The sequence below is a fragment of the Amblyraja radiata genome, chromosome 21 (assembly GCF_010909765.2).
Source record: "Amblyraja radiata isolate CabotCenter1 chromosome 21, sAmbRad1.1.pri, whole genome shotgun sequence".
NCBI classification, from domain to species: Eukaryota; Metazoa; Chordata; class Chondrichthyes; order Rajiformes; family Rajidae; genus Amblyraja; species Amblyraja radiata.
In genome coordinates this window covers 1,265,286-1,280,328 of record NC_045976.1, presented here as the reverse complement: position 1 = coordinate 1,280,328, position 15,043 = coordinate 1,265,286, and the positions used below count along the sequence as shown (strand labels likewise).

Here is a 15,043-nt window from a genome sequence, read left to right as displayed (position 1 = left end):
TGAGTGGGTTACATATGATGGGCGTTTAAGGGCACTGGGCCTGTACTTGATGGATGAGGGGGGACCTCATTGAAATCTATAGAATAGTGAAAGGCCAGGATGGAGTGGATGTGGGGAGGATGTTCCCACTAGTGGGAGAGTCTAGGACTAGAGGTCAACCTCAGAATTAAAGGATGTTCCTTTAGGAACGAGATAAGGAAGAATTTCTTCAGTCAAAAGGCGGTGTATCTGTGGCATTCACAGGTTGTGGAGGCCATGTCAGTGGATATTTTTACGGCATAGATAGGTAGATTCTTGATTAGTGCAGATGTCAGGGGTTATGGGGAGAAGGCAGGAGAATGGGGTTAGGAGGGAGAGATGGATCAGCCATGATTGAATGGCGGAGTAGAAGATTGGCTGAATGGCCTAATCCTGCTCCCATCACTTATGAACTTATGCAAACTGGACTACTCGACCTGACTCTTGGGATGAAACCCCTCATTCCCAGAACCATCCCAGTAAATCATTTTTGTGGCCACACTCGGAACTCCAGATCCCTCCTGGAGACAGACACAAAAAGCTGGAGTAACTCACCGGGTCAGGCAGCATCTCTGGAGAAAAGGAATAGGTGACGTTTTGGGTCGAGACCCTTCTTCAGCCTAAGTGTCAGGGAGTGAGATATTGGAGGTATGGGAAGTTCTTGACCTGAAATGTTGCCTATTCCTTTTCTCTCAACCCAAAACATCACAGATTCCTTATCCCCTTCCCTGACTCGTAGGGAAACTATATTCAGTTGTGCAAGATGTTGTTGACTTGGGGAAGAGTCTCGACCCAAAATGTCCCAGCAGGAGACTGGGGTCGAGAGGGTTAGATAGATCAACCATGATTGAATGGTGGAGTAGACTTGGTGGGCCGAATGGCCTAATTCTGCTCCTAGAACGTATCCCTTGCTTTTGTACTGATTACTTCTTTTTAAGAATCACAGGATTCATGTGCTAAAATTGTATGGGTGTTAGTATCGCCATGTTAGGGGAAAGGGTGATGTCACTGTAGGGTCGGCATCTCAGGATAGGGAGCAGTTGTTATTTGTATCCTCAGAATCCTTCAGGCTATGGAATGGCATGGTATGCCTGGCTTCAGAATCCCAGCTTCGGGAAACATGATGCTCCTGGTTAGGGAAGGATCTGATATTATGAATGCCAGGACAGAGAATGAGGCGATGGATACTTTTCTGCAGTGGAGCATTCTGCAAATATCACATTAAGAACAGGAAGAGTGGCACGGTGACCCAGGAGTAGAGTTGCTGCCTCACAGCGCCAGAGACCCGGGTTCGATCCTGACCTCGGGTGTTGCCTGTACGGAGTTTGTACATTCTCCCTGTGGCCACATGGGTTTTCTCCAGGTACTTCTGGTTTCCTTCCACGCTCCAAAGACGTACAGGTCGGTAGGCTAATTTGCTTTGGTAAATTGTGAAAATTGTCCCCAGTATGTGTAGGTTAGTGTACAGGGTGGTCGCTGCTCGGCACGGGCACGGTGGGCCGAAGGGCCTGTTTCTGTTCCGTATCTGCAAAGTATAAAGTCTAAAAGGTGGGTAGGTGTCAAATAGAACATAGGAACTAGTAGTGATGCCACAAGGTCCTAGAAGAATGGTCCTGACCAAAGGCAGACGAGTCACCAGGTCCCCACAGCCTAAACACCAGGTTGTAATGTGGCTGCTGAGATAGTAGATTTCCCAGCTGAAATTGTTACAAAACTCACTCGACAAGATACCAAAGGATTGGAAAAATGCAGAGGTGACACTAGAGAGAGAAACTATCGTCCATAACAAGTGACTTGGACAAGACAATGGAGTCAATAACCAAGGAAGAAATGGCTTAATGTAACCAAACTAAACTCTGTAAGGAGTTTGTACGTTCTCCCCGTGACCTGTGTGGGTATCACCGGGTGCTCCAGTTTCCTCCCACACTCCAAAGACGTACAGGTTTGTAGGTTACTTGGCTTTATTGAAATTGTAAACTGTTCATGGCGTGTGTAGGATAGTATTAGTGTACTAACATTTGGATAGAGTGGAAGTGGAGCGGATGTTTCCACCAGTGGGAGAGTCTAGGACTGGAGGTCATTGCCTCAGAATTAAAGGACGTTCGTTTGGGAAGGAGATGAGGAGGAATTTCTTTAGTCAGAAGGTGGTGAACCTGTGGAATTCTTTGCCACAGAAGGCTGCGGAGGCCAAGTTAGTGGATATATTTAAGGCAGAGATAGATAGACTCTTGATTAGCAGGAGAATGGGGTTAGGAGGGAGAGATACTGTAGATCAGCCATGATTGAATGGCGGAGTAGACTTGATGGGCCGAATGCCCTAATTCTGCTCCTATCACTAATGATCTTATGTACGGAGATTGCTGGTCGGTGAGGACTCGGTGGACCGAAGGGGTTGTTTATTAACTCATTATCATCTGTCCCACTGCCAACAATGGACCATTGTGGGCTCTACATTCCCTTGATTATCATTGCTTTTTGCATATCCTGCATTCATTTGTCATGTTCATAAGTGATAGGAGAAGAATTAGGCCAATCGGCCTATCAAGTCCACTCCGCCATTCAATCATGGCTGATCTATCCTTCCCTCCTAACCCTAACCCTAATACCCATAATAAACAAGAATCTATCTACCACTGACTAAAAATATCTATTGACTTGGCCTCTGTGGGAATGAATTCCACAGATTCATCACCCTCTGCCTCAAGATATTCCTCCTCGTCGCCTTCTTAAAGGTACGTCCTTTAATTCTGAGGCTATGTACTAAGTATGGTTTATATCTCTCATTTCCCTCTCCCCTGACTCTCAGTCTGAAGAAGTCTTGTCCTGAACTATCACCTGTTCCTTTTTTCCAGAGATGCTGCCTGACCCGCTGCTCTTTAGCTTAGTTGAGTTTAGTTTTTTAGTTTAGTTTAGAGATATAGCACAGAAACAGGCCCTTCGGCCCACCGAGTCCGCACTGACCTGCGATCCCCGCACATTAACACTATCCTACACACACTAGGGACAATTTTACACATATACCAAAGCCAATTACCCGACAAACCAGTACGTCTTTGGAGTGTGGGAGGAAACCAAAGGTCTTGGCGAAAACCCACGCAGGTCACGGGGAGAACGTACAAACTCCGTACGGGCAGCACCTGTAGCCAGGATCGAACCCGGATCTCCGGCGCTGCAAGCGCTGTAAGGCAGCAACTCTACCGCTGCGCCACCGTGTCTGCCCACCTTCTCAATAGTGGCTGAGGGATGGGCTGTGAATGCAGGCATTTCCCAGACAAAGGGGCGGGAGCAGTCAGCAGTGGGGTGCGGGCACCGTGAGCCTGTGAGAAAGTGGTCAGGGCAACGTTGAGAATCATTGTTTTCAAACCACTCATTGAGAACAGGCCACCGCGCTGGTAACAATATGATATTATCCCCATCCTGAGCACCAGGAAACCATAGGTAGACAAAATTGCTGGAGAAACTCAGTGGGTGCGGCAGCATCTATGGAGCAAAGGAAAGAGGCAACAAAACGTTGCCTCTTTCCTTCGCTCCATAGATGCAGCCGCACCCGCTGAGTTTCTCCAGCAATTTTGTCTACCTTCAATTCTCCAACATCTGCAGTTCCTTCTTGACCACGGAAACCATGATCCATGTCACCTGTCTGTTCACCGGGGCAAAGACTGTGCTTTACTGACGATAGGATGGTTTCCTGCTGGTTGTTCACCCTGTAGTTTGGTTTGTGTAGGACTCTGGTCAACGGTGGTGAAGGGAAGTGGTGGTGATGGAGCCTGTTCCAGGGAAGGGAGCCATGGATGGTGAGAAGGAGCAGTACGTGATCACCCGAGCGGCCTACTCTGAGGTCAGCTTCAAGGCTCAACACCAACAAATTGAGAGGTATCACAAAACGCCCCTGGATCACCTGAGGATCTATTTCAGGTAAGCAATATGACACAACTGAACATTCCCAGAGAGTGGGAAGTAGGTCTTTAAAATGAGTCCTTAGTTGGTCGATTGGCTTGGGAAATAGTAAATTGTCCCTAGTGTGTGCAGGATAGTGAGAAGATGCTGGGATCTCGGATCGGCGCAGACTTGGTGGGCCGAAGGGCCTTTCTGTACTGTATCTCCCAACTACACTAAACTAATCCAAACTACACCAAACAATAGACAATAGATGCAGGTGTAGGCTATTCAGCCCTTCGAGCCAGCACTGCCATTCAATGTGATTGATCATGGCTGATCATCCACAATCAGTACCCCGTTCCGGCCTTCTCCCCATATCCCTTGACTCTGTTATCTTTGAACTCTATCTTGAAAGCATCCAGAAAACCGGCCTCCACCTGAGGCAGAGAATTCCACAGACTCACAAATCTCTGTGTGAAAAAGTGTTTCCTCATCTCTATTCTAAATGGCTTACCCCTTATTCTTAAACTGTGGCCCCTGGTTCTGGACTCCCCCAACATCGGGAACATGTTACCTGCCTCTAGTGTGTCCAAACCCTTAATAATCTTATATGTTTCAATAAGATACCCTCTCATCCTTCTAAATTCCAGAGTATACAAGCCCAGCTGCTCCATTCTATCAACATATGACAGTCCCGCCATCCCAGGAATTAACCTGGTGAATCTACGCTGCACTTCCTTAATAGCAAGAATGTCCTTCCTCAAATTTGGAGACCAAAACTGCACACAATACTCCAGGTGTAGCCTCACTAGAGCCCTGTACAACTGCAGAAGTTGCTTCTATGCTCAACTCCTCTTGTTATGAAGGCCAACTACACTTTCGTTTTCGCTTTCTTCACTGCCTGCTGTACCTGCATGCTTACTCAGTGGCTGAAACTACATCAAACTAATCCAAACTGCACTAAATTGAAAAAAAAACCCCGAAAGGATATAAATTTAGGGGAGGGGGTAAAAGATGTAGAGGCGATCTGACGGGAATCTTTTTCACACTGAGAGTGGTGAGTATCTGGAACACAGTGCCAGGGAGAGAGGTGGATGTAGAGTCTCGACCGCTGCTGGCAAATTCATTTCACTTGCACTTTATGTGCAAGTGACGAATAAAACTTGACTTGACTTGACTTGGACAGCAATTAAAACTGGTCTAGACAAGTACTTGAATTAGCCAGGTATTAAAGCAAAGTTCTAGGAGATGGGATTAATAAGAATAGGTTCCAGTGCTGGGCATGGATGTGGTGGCCAGGTAGCCTGTTTCCATGCTGCAAGACCATGAGCCCATGACTGAATCCAGGCATCCTATTTCTCCTTTGACATGGACCTCTTCTGCTATCTTTATGGGCCACCCCAAGTGTCGGTTAGTTCTTAACTTCTAGGAAGAATTAGGCCATTCAGGCCATCGAGTCCACGCCGCCATTCGATCATGGTTGAGGTCACAGGGGGAACGTACAAACTCTGTACACACAGCCCCCGTAATTAGGATGGAACCCGGGTCTCTGGCGCTAAACTCTACCGCTGAGCCACCAACAACTTTTTCTTTGGATCCCATGGGCTTCCAGGGCTGCCTTATTGCTAAAATACGTGCAGAGACCCTCAATGACCCTCCAGTTACCTTGCCAATGTGGCCCTTCCTCATCAAATCTCCGATCACTGTTGCTGAATAAACGGGGCCTTTCTAAGGAACATTGATACTCCATTCCAAAACTCACCCACCCGTTCAAAGTTAAACTAACTGGCCTATAAGAACTTGGTTTAATATTTTATAACTGTTTAAACAATTGTGAAAGATAAGCCAATGCAATGTAAAACGTGATTGATCCATTTTAAAAGATATGAACCTATTTAATACTTTCACCTTACCCCATCCAATATTTCACACTCGTTCACCTTAGCTGCAATGTCAGCATTATTCCTTGCTGTGAACAGTCCCAGGTGGCAGCATGGTGGGGCAGCGGTAGAGTTGCTGCCTTACAGCGTCAGAGACAAGGGTTTGATCCTGACTACGGGTGCTGTCCGTACGAGCTTGTACCTTATCCCCATGAACTGCGCGGGTTTTCTCCGGGTGCTCCGGTTTCCTTCCACACACCAAAGCCATGCGGGTTTGTTGGTTAATTGGCTTCTGTAAATTAAACATAGAACTAGTGTAGGGGTGATGGTTGGCTGGCATGTTTCCATGCCGTATCTCTAAACCAAACCAAACCAAAGTGCGGGGGAGCAGGATTGATGGCATTGCCCTGACAGCAGACATGGGCTTGATGGGCCGAAAGGCCCACTTCTGTGTTGTATGGAAATATCAAAATACTTTGAGAATCCTTCATCTCTGCTAACAGGCGATCTTCTTGGTCTCTGTGTCAACCCTATGCTCTCCGACATTATCCTATTGTTCTTAACCGAAGATAGACACAAAATGCTGAAGTAACTCAGCGGGTCAGGCAGCATCTCTGGAGAGAAGGAATGGGTGATGTTTCAGGTCCAGACCCTTCTTCCTCTTGTTTGTTATGTCCTGATAAAATACCCAGGGATTTTCGCCGACTTTATGTGCCGCTACTTTCTCATCCCCCTCTTAACTTCTCAAACTTCCCCTTTACGTTCACTCCTACACCTACAGCGCTGGTCGAGATCACGGACATCTTTCTCATCATCCAGGGGCTCTGGGTTTCCCAGTCCCAACGTTCACTCTGTGGATCCCATGAATCTCCTTCAATGCTTCCCATTGCTTCAAGAAACTGGTGACAGACACAAAAAGCTGGAGTAACTCAGTGGGTCAGGCAGCATCCCTGGAGAAAAGGAATAGGTGACATTTCAGGTCGAGACCCTTCTTCAGACTGAGAGTCAGGGGTAAGGGGATTGAGAGATATAGATGGTACCAGATAAATGAATGAGAGATATGCAAAAAGCAATGGTAATCAAGGAAAAGTGGAGCACACAATGGTCCATTGTTGGCTCTGGGATATGTGATAACGAGTTATACAGACAGAGGAACTCAACAGGGTGAAAGTGAAACTAGTACTATGACTAGGGTGGGAGAGGAACGGACAGAGAGGGGATGCAAGGGTTACTGAAGTTAGATAAATCAATATTCATACCGCTGGGGTGTAAGGTGCCAAAACAAAATATGAGATGCTGTTCCTCCAGATTGCGTTTGGCCTCACTCTGACAATGAAGGAGGCCCAGGGCAGAAAGATCAGTGTGGGAGTGGGAAATCCCAGATCTGCACTGGGAGACCTCCCTAACCTGACACTGGGAGATCCCAGACACTGAGAGATCCCAGACACTGGGAGATCCCAGACACCTGGAGATCTCAGACACTGAGCGGTCCCTGGTATTGGGAGATCCCTGGCATTGGGAGATCTCAGACACCAGGAGATCCCAGATGATGGGAGATCCCAGACATTAGGAGATCCCAGACACTGGGTGATCTCAGGCACTGGGAGATCTCAGACACTGGGAGATAGATCCCAGACACTAGGAGATCCCAGACATAGAAACATAGAAACATAGAAATTAGGTGCAGGAGTAGGCCATTCGGCCCTTCGAGCCTGCACCACCATTCAATATGATCATGGCTGATCATCCAACTCAGTAGGACACTAGGAGCTCCCAGACACTGGGAGATCCTAGACACTGGGAGATCCCAGACAGATCCCAGTGGGGGGGACTGCTGCCCAATGCAGGCAATAAACAGGAATGTTCGGTGAACTCTGGTAACTTTGTTGGCAGCAAAGACGTGGTGACTCTTGTGCATTGCCCAGGTGAGGTCTGGCATCCATATGATTTTACCGGGTTGTATACAAAACAAAGCATAATTGGATCATTGAATAGATGCCACCTTCTTGAGGCAGAGCCTCTTGGAGATGCTTTTAATGAACCAGGCTGAAGCCACCACTTTCTGCAGCTCTCGTGTGTTAGTGTGTTGTCGTTGTTGTACCAGGCCCTGATGCAACCAGCCATGAGCTGGGGAGGAAAGGAGGTACTAGGGGCCATTAGGACGGAGACGAGGAAACACTTTTTCTCACAGAGGGTGGTGAGTCTGTGGAATTCTCTGCCTCAGAGGGCGATGGAGGCAGGTTCTCTGCATGCTTTCAAGAGAGAGCTAGATAGGGCTCTTAAAGATAGCGGAGTCAGGGGATATGGGGAGAAGGCAGGAACGGGGTACTGATTGGGGATGATCAGCCATGATCACATTGAATGGCGGTGCTGGCTCGAAGTGCCAAATGGCCTACTCCTGCACCTATTGTCTATTGTCTATTGTCTATTAGCTTAGTCTAGTTCAGAGATGCAGCGCGGAAACATGCCCTTTGGCCCAGCGAGTCCGCAGCGATCAGCAATCCCTACACGTTGACACTCTCCTACACACACGAGGGACAATTTACAATTATACCAAGCCAAATAACCTACAAACCGGTACGTCTTTGGAGTGTGGGATGAAATCGAAGATCTCGGATAAAACCCATGCAAGGGAGAACGTACAACTCCGTACAGGCAGCACCCATCATCAGGATCAAACCCGGGTCTCTGGCACTGTAAGGCAGAGACTCTACCGCTGCGCCACTCTGCTGCCCAGTCCAGTGTCTGGAGTCATTGGGTGACATCAATGGGGTAGATGTCATGAAAGGGGTTAAATGGTCACAGGTGGGCAGGTGATCAGGGCCATGAGGGGCCACCGAGTCCGCGCCGACCAGCGATCCCCGTACACTAGCGCTAACCTACACACGTTATGGAGAATTTACAATTACTCCAAGCCAATTCGCCTAATCACTCCACAATGAGGATCAATTAAATAACTATCACATAACTCAATCTCAGCTAACTCAAGAGGAACATTTAGCCACGGTCACTGCTTCCACAGCTGTTCAGGGTGTAGGCTTGCGAGACCAAGCGCAGACTGGCCGATCGTTTCGCTGAACACCTTCGCCCAGTCTGCCTCAACCCACATGATCTCCCCATTACCAAACACTTTAACTCCCCCTCCCAATCCCACTCTGACCTTTCTGTCCTGGGCCTCCTCCACTGTGAGAGTGAGGCCACACGCAAATTGGAGGAGCAGCACCTCATGTTTCTCCTGGGCAGCTATGAATATTGATTTCTCTAACTTCAAGTAAATCTTGTTTTCTCTCTCTCTCTATCCCTCGCCGTCCTCGTTCTCCGACTATTTCTGCTGTTCTCCTAATTAAATTGTCCTGATTGTACGTGTCAGTCACCTTCCCCTCAGCCAACAATGATCAATTCTACACTTGGACATTGTCCCCTTTGATCTGTGTTTTCACACTTTCCCCTTCCATATCTCTATGTCTCCCTCTCGCCTGACTTTCAGTCTGAAGAAGGGTCTCGACCCGAAATGTCACCCATTCTTTTTCTCCAGAGATGTTGCCTGGCCCGCTGAGTTACTCCAGCATAGTGTGTCTATATTTGGTGTAAACAGGCATCTGCAGTTAACTTCCTGCACATTTTGACCGCTTTAAAATCGGGCAGAACCACCTGACCGACGATACACATAATCTGCCGGCTCATTTTCCAGGTGCTGTAGACTTGTTCTCTGTTTCAGATGCTCCACTGCAAGAGCGAAGAGAATCGGCCTCTCGTTGCTGCCCATTGTCTCATGGCTGCCAGCGTACAACGTGAAAGAATGGATTGTCAGTGACATTGTGTCTGGTATCAGCACTGGCCTCGTCTGCGTTCTGCAAGGTATTCACCCACTTTAAATTTAGCTTAGTTCAGAGATACAACACGGAAGCAGGCCCTTCGGCCCACTGAGTCTGCGCCGACCAGCGATCTCCGCACATTAACACTACCAATTTTACCGAAGCCAATTCACCTACAAACCTGTACGTCTTTGGAGTGTGGGAGGAAACCGGAGATCCCGGGGAAAACCCACACAGATCACGGGGAGAACGTGCAAACTCTGTACAGACAGCACCCATGGTCAGGATTGAGCCTGTGTCTCTGGCGCTGTAAGGCAGGAACTCTACCACTGCACCACCGTGCCCATGTTTTAGTTTAGTTTAGAGACACAGCGCGGAAGCAGGCCCTTCGGCCCTCTAAGTCCATGCCGACCAATGCTATGCTACACACTAGGAACAACTTACAACAATTTACTACAGACAACAGTAACAGGGAGAATGTACAAAGAGTTAGATTGTCTGTGGATAAAGTCTGTTGAAATAGATGACAGGTTAAAGATCGCCACAATATATTGTCTAAATTTAGATATTTTAGAGTGATTGGCCTTGAAGAAGAAGACACCAATTGCCTGTTCGTTATCTCTTCAATATCAACGTTTCAAAGATCACTCATGAATTCATGAAAAGCATCAAAACACGGGATAGGGGATGAAACTCATAAAGATCATCTGATACGCCGCACCCTGAAGTATTTTTAGCTGAATGAGGGCAGGATTTCATTGAAGATAACAATGTACAGATTAGTTCCTGGTGTCGGCTCGCTCTCAGGCACCAAGGCTGAACAATCAGTGACAATAATCCTCATTCCTGGCACTCATATCTTTTGTGGGAGCAATGATCCAACCGGTTTTAAATCTTCCACTCTTGCCGTGGGGCCCACAAACGAATGAAAGGAAGTCAATGAAGGATCATCAATCTAAACTCACAAACAGAAGGATGAAATCTGGCACATCCTTCCTACAGGTGTAGCGTGAAAGGTGCAGTCGTTACAGAGTGTGGAGGGAGGGTGTCGCGGGCATAGTAAGGGCGCTCACTGTGTGACAAATAGTTCACACGTTATCGGAGTAGAATTAGGCCATTCGGCCCATCGAGTCTACTCCACCATACAATCCTGCCACATAATCCCATTTTCTTGCCTTCTCCCCATAACCCTTGACACCCGTTCTAATCTTGTCTATCTCTGCCTTAAAAACATCCACTGACTTGGCCTCCAGAGCCCTCCGTGGCAATGAATTCCACAGATTAACTACCCTCTGACTAAAGAAGCTCCTTTTCACCTTTTTAAAAGAACCCCCATTAATTCTGAGGCTATGATCTCTGGTTCTAGACTCTCCCACCAGTGGAAACATCATTTCCACAGCCACTCTATCTATGCTTTTCATTATTCTGTACGTTTCAATGAGGTCCCCCTTCAACCTTCTAATCCCCAGCGAGTAGAGGCCCAGTGCTGTCAAACGCTCATCATATGCTAACCCACTCGTTCCTGAGACCATTCTTGTAAACCTCCTCTGGACCCTCTCCAGAGCCAGCACATCCTTCCTCAGATATGGGGCCCAGATTTGCTCACAGTTCTCCATATGCGCCAGTGGGAATTTTGGGAATCCTGACCAGTGCCTTATAGAGCCTCAGCATTACATCCCTGTTTTAGTATTCCAGTCCTTTTGAAATAATTGAATTTGTCTTCCTTTGCCTTCCTTACTCCTGATTCAACTTGCAAATTAACGTTTTGGGAATCCTGCACCAGCGCTCCCAACTCCCAAGTCCCATCGTGTGAGGGTAGAGAGTGTCGCTGGCAATGTGAGGGCAGTTGTGACAACTAGTGTGTGGGTAGTGCGTGTGTGACTAGTGTGTGGGTAGTGCGTGTGTGACTAGTGTGTGGGTAGTGCGTGTGTGACTAGTGTGTGGGTAGTGCATGTGTGACTAGTGTGTGGGTAGTGCGTGTGTGACTAGTGTGTGGGTAGTGCGTGTGTGACTAGTGTGTGGGTAGTGCATGTGTGACTAGTGTGTGGGTAGTGCGTGTGTGACTAGTGTGTGGGTAGTGAGTGTGTGACTAGTGTGTGGGCAGTGAGTGTGACATTCAATATGAGGGTAGAGTGTGTCACACACTCACTCCCCTACAATACTGGGGACACACTCACTACTTCCACACTGCCGATAACGCACTCATTGCTCTCACACTAACAGAGATACACCTACTGCCCACACACTACTAGTGACACATTTGCTCCCTGACACTGCCAATGACACACTCCCTGCTCACACGCTTTGATTGGCAAGCCCACAGCTTTCACACTGCCTGTGACACACTCACTGGACACACTCTATACAGTGTCACTTATTAAACGGCCTGTACATGGCTGGCAATATCACCGTGCCCATGTTGGCTCTGCTCCAGTTCACCACTTGGTCCTGCCATTGCTGTGTACTCTGCCAAACAAGAGGCAGAGGAGAGGACTCTTCTCACTGGGCCACCCTCAGCTGCCGATGCTGATGCCACATCGCTCATGCTGCTGCTGGTGTGGTGTTGCCATGCTGGTGTAAGGCCAACCTCGTGCGGCACAGTGATGCAACGGTAGAGCTACTGCCTTACAGCGCCAGAGACCCGGGTTTGATCCTGACTACAGGTGCTGTCTGTACGGAGTTTGAACGTTCTCCCCGTGACTGAGTGGGTTTTCTCCAAGATTTTTGCTTTCCTCCCACACTCCAAAGACGTACAAGTTTGAAGGTTAATTGGCTTGGTGTATGTGTGAATTGTCCCTAGTGTGTGCAGGATAGTGTTAGTGTGCAGGGATCGCTGGTCAGTGCAGACTCGGTGGGCCGAAGGGCCTGTTTCCACACTGTATTCTGGTTGAGCAGGCTGGGATTCTATTCTTTGGAGCGCAGGAGGATGAGGGGTGCTCTTATAAAGGTGTACAAAATCATTAGAGGAATAGATTGGGTAGATGTATAGTCTTTTACCCAGAGTAACATAGAAACATAGAAACATTGAAACATAGAAAATAGGTGCAGGAGGAGGCCATTCGGTCCTTCGAGCCAGCACCGCCATTCATTGTGATCATGGCTGATCATCCCCAATCAATAACCCGTGCCTGATAGAAAGGAAATCAAAATCCAGAGCTCATAGGTTTAGGGTGAGGGAGGGAAAGATTTACTAGGAACCTAGGGGACAAATTTTATACAAAGGGTGGTGGGTGTATGGAATGAGGTAGTAGGTAGTTGAGGCAGGGGCTATTGCATCATTTAAAATACATTGGACAAGTACATGGAGAGGATAGGTTTAGAGAGATATGGACCAAATGCAGGCAGTTGGGACTAGTGTAGATGGGACATGTTGGTCGATGTGGGCAAGTTGGGCTGAAGGGCCTGTTTCCACACTGTAACACTCTATGACTCTATAAATGTATCCATCCCCACTACCTCTGGCATTAGTTGCTGATCCAGGTCTCTGATTCTGCTTATTGTGATTTGCAGGTTTAGCCTATGCCCTCTTGGTGTCAGTACCAGCTGGTTATGGACTCTACGCGGCCTTCTTCCCCATCCTGACCTACTTTTTCCTGGGAACATCAAGACACATATCAGTCGGTGAGAGATTCAAACCACTTTTGTGAGCTGCTATAAGAGTAGATTTATGGGATGCACCACCACATGAACCTTCCCTGTCTTCCCCAGGGCCGTTCCCGGTGGTAAGCCTGATGGTGGGCACCGTGGTGGAGAGGATTGTTACCGACGGCGATGCCGGGGCCAACTCCACCATTTTCCCCGCTGACATGAGCAGAGAGGATAGGCAAGTGTGGGTGGCTTCCTCTGTCACCTTCCTCGCCGGCATCTTCCAGGTGAGCTACAGACGGCCATGGCAACAGACCAAGGCAACAGGCATTTGTGGAGCGAAGAGCGACAGGTTCTTGATTAGGGGTGGAGATTGACAGATTCTTGATTAGTACGGGTGTTGGGGGTTATGGGGAGAAGGCAGGAGAATGGGGTTGAGAGGAAACAATAGATCAGCCATTATTGAATGGCGGAGTAGACTTGATGGGCCGAATGGTCTAATTCTGCTCCTGGAACTTATGAACTTGAACATGAAGTTATGAGTGCCATTATGGCCAGATGAAAAATATCCACCTGCAAAATAGCATATTAAAACTCATCCTTTCCTCCCCTTCTTCTCAGCTGGCTCTTGGATTTCTCCAGGTGGGTTTCATCGTCATTTACCTGTCAGACCCGATGATCTCGGGCTTCACCACAGCCGCTGCCATCCACGTGCTGGTCTCGCAGCTCAAGTTTGTCTTCCAGTTGATGGTCCCCAGTTTCAATGGGCCCCTGGCCCTGATATACGTGAGTCCAAACCACCTCTGATAGCTATTAATATTTTCAATATCAATTGAATATTAATATTCAATTGATATCAATATCAATATCAATTGTATATTAATTATATATGTAGGGTGTCAAACCTCTTGAAATTTGTGTTATTTGCAGATGACACTAATATTTTCTGTGATGGGGACAATTTGCAGCAGCTTTTGGAGGTGGTCACAGCAGAAATGAGTAAACTTAAAGCATGGTTGATTTGAATAAATTATCATTAAATTTAAACAAAACCAAACTTATGCTGTTTGGAAAACGCAAAATAAATACACAAGTGAAAGTAATGATAAATAATGTTGAAATAGAAAGAGTGTATGAAAATAAATTTCTGGGTGTGATTCTTGATCACAAAATCTGCTGGAAACCCCATATAAAACATGTGAGAGCAAAAGTAGCACGGAGTATTGGAGTGATGGGGAATGCAAGGCATGTTTTGAATGAGAGAGCACTGTATATTCTGTACAGCTCACTTGTGTTACCGTATTTAAATTACTGTGTGGAAGTATGGGGCAACACCTACAAAACCACCTTACAATCACTAAGCACACTACAAAGAAGAGCTATTCGTATAGTAAACAATATAGGATATCATGAACACACCAATATACTGTATTTAAAATTACACACCTTAAAGATTAAGGATCTGGTAGAATTTAAGACTGCACAAATAATTTATAAAGCAAAAAATAAACTGCTACCTGTAAACATACAAAAACTGTTCAAAGACAGAGAGGGGGGTTATAACTTTAGAGGGAAACTAAACTTGAAACAGCATTATGCTCAGACCAATTTAAAAAGTATGTGTATTTCCATTTGTGGGGTGGTTTTGTGGAATGGTCTTGACAAAACGATTAAACAAAATATGAATATAATGCAATTTAAAAAAATGTACAAAAGATATATCTTTGAAAAGTACAATAATGAGGAAGGAGAATGTAAATCTCACAGATGTTAATGGTGCTTGTTCTTTTTGTTCTTTTCTTTTTTTGTTCTTTTTTTCTTAATAGCTTGATTGGAGTAGTTTTATTTGAATTGTCTGTTTAGTTT

General features: G+C 46.8%; 1 protein-coding gene across 1 annotated transcript in view; it reads left to right on the top strand.

The window, feature by feature from the left end:
• The first annotated feature begins 3,805 nt into the window (after positions 1–3,805).
• Positions 3,806–15,043, top strand: part of slc26a3 (solute carrier family 26 member 3) — a 46,157-nt gene continuing 34,919 nt past the window's right edge. Inside the window, exons 1-5 of the mRNA XM_033039366.1 lie at positions 3,806–3,933; positions 9,496–9,635; positions 13,103–13,213; positions 13,301–13,464; positions 13,799–13,963. Coding sequence (XP_032895257.1) covers positions 3,806–3,933; positions 9,496–9,635; positions 13,103–13,213; positions 13,301–13,464; positions 13,799–13,963 — 708 coding nt within the window. The remainder of the gene's footprint in view (positions 3,934–9,495; positions 9,636–13,102; positions 13,214–13,300; positions 13,465–13,798; positions 13,964–15,043) is intronic.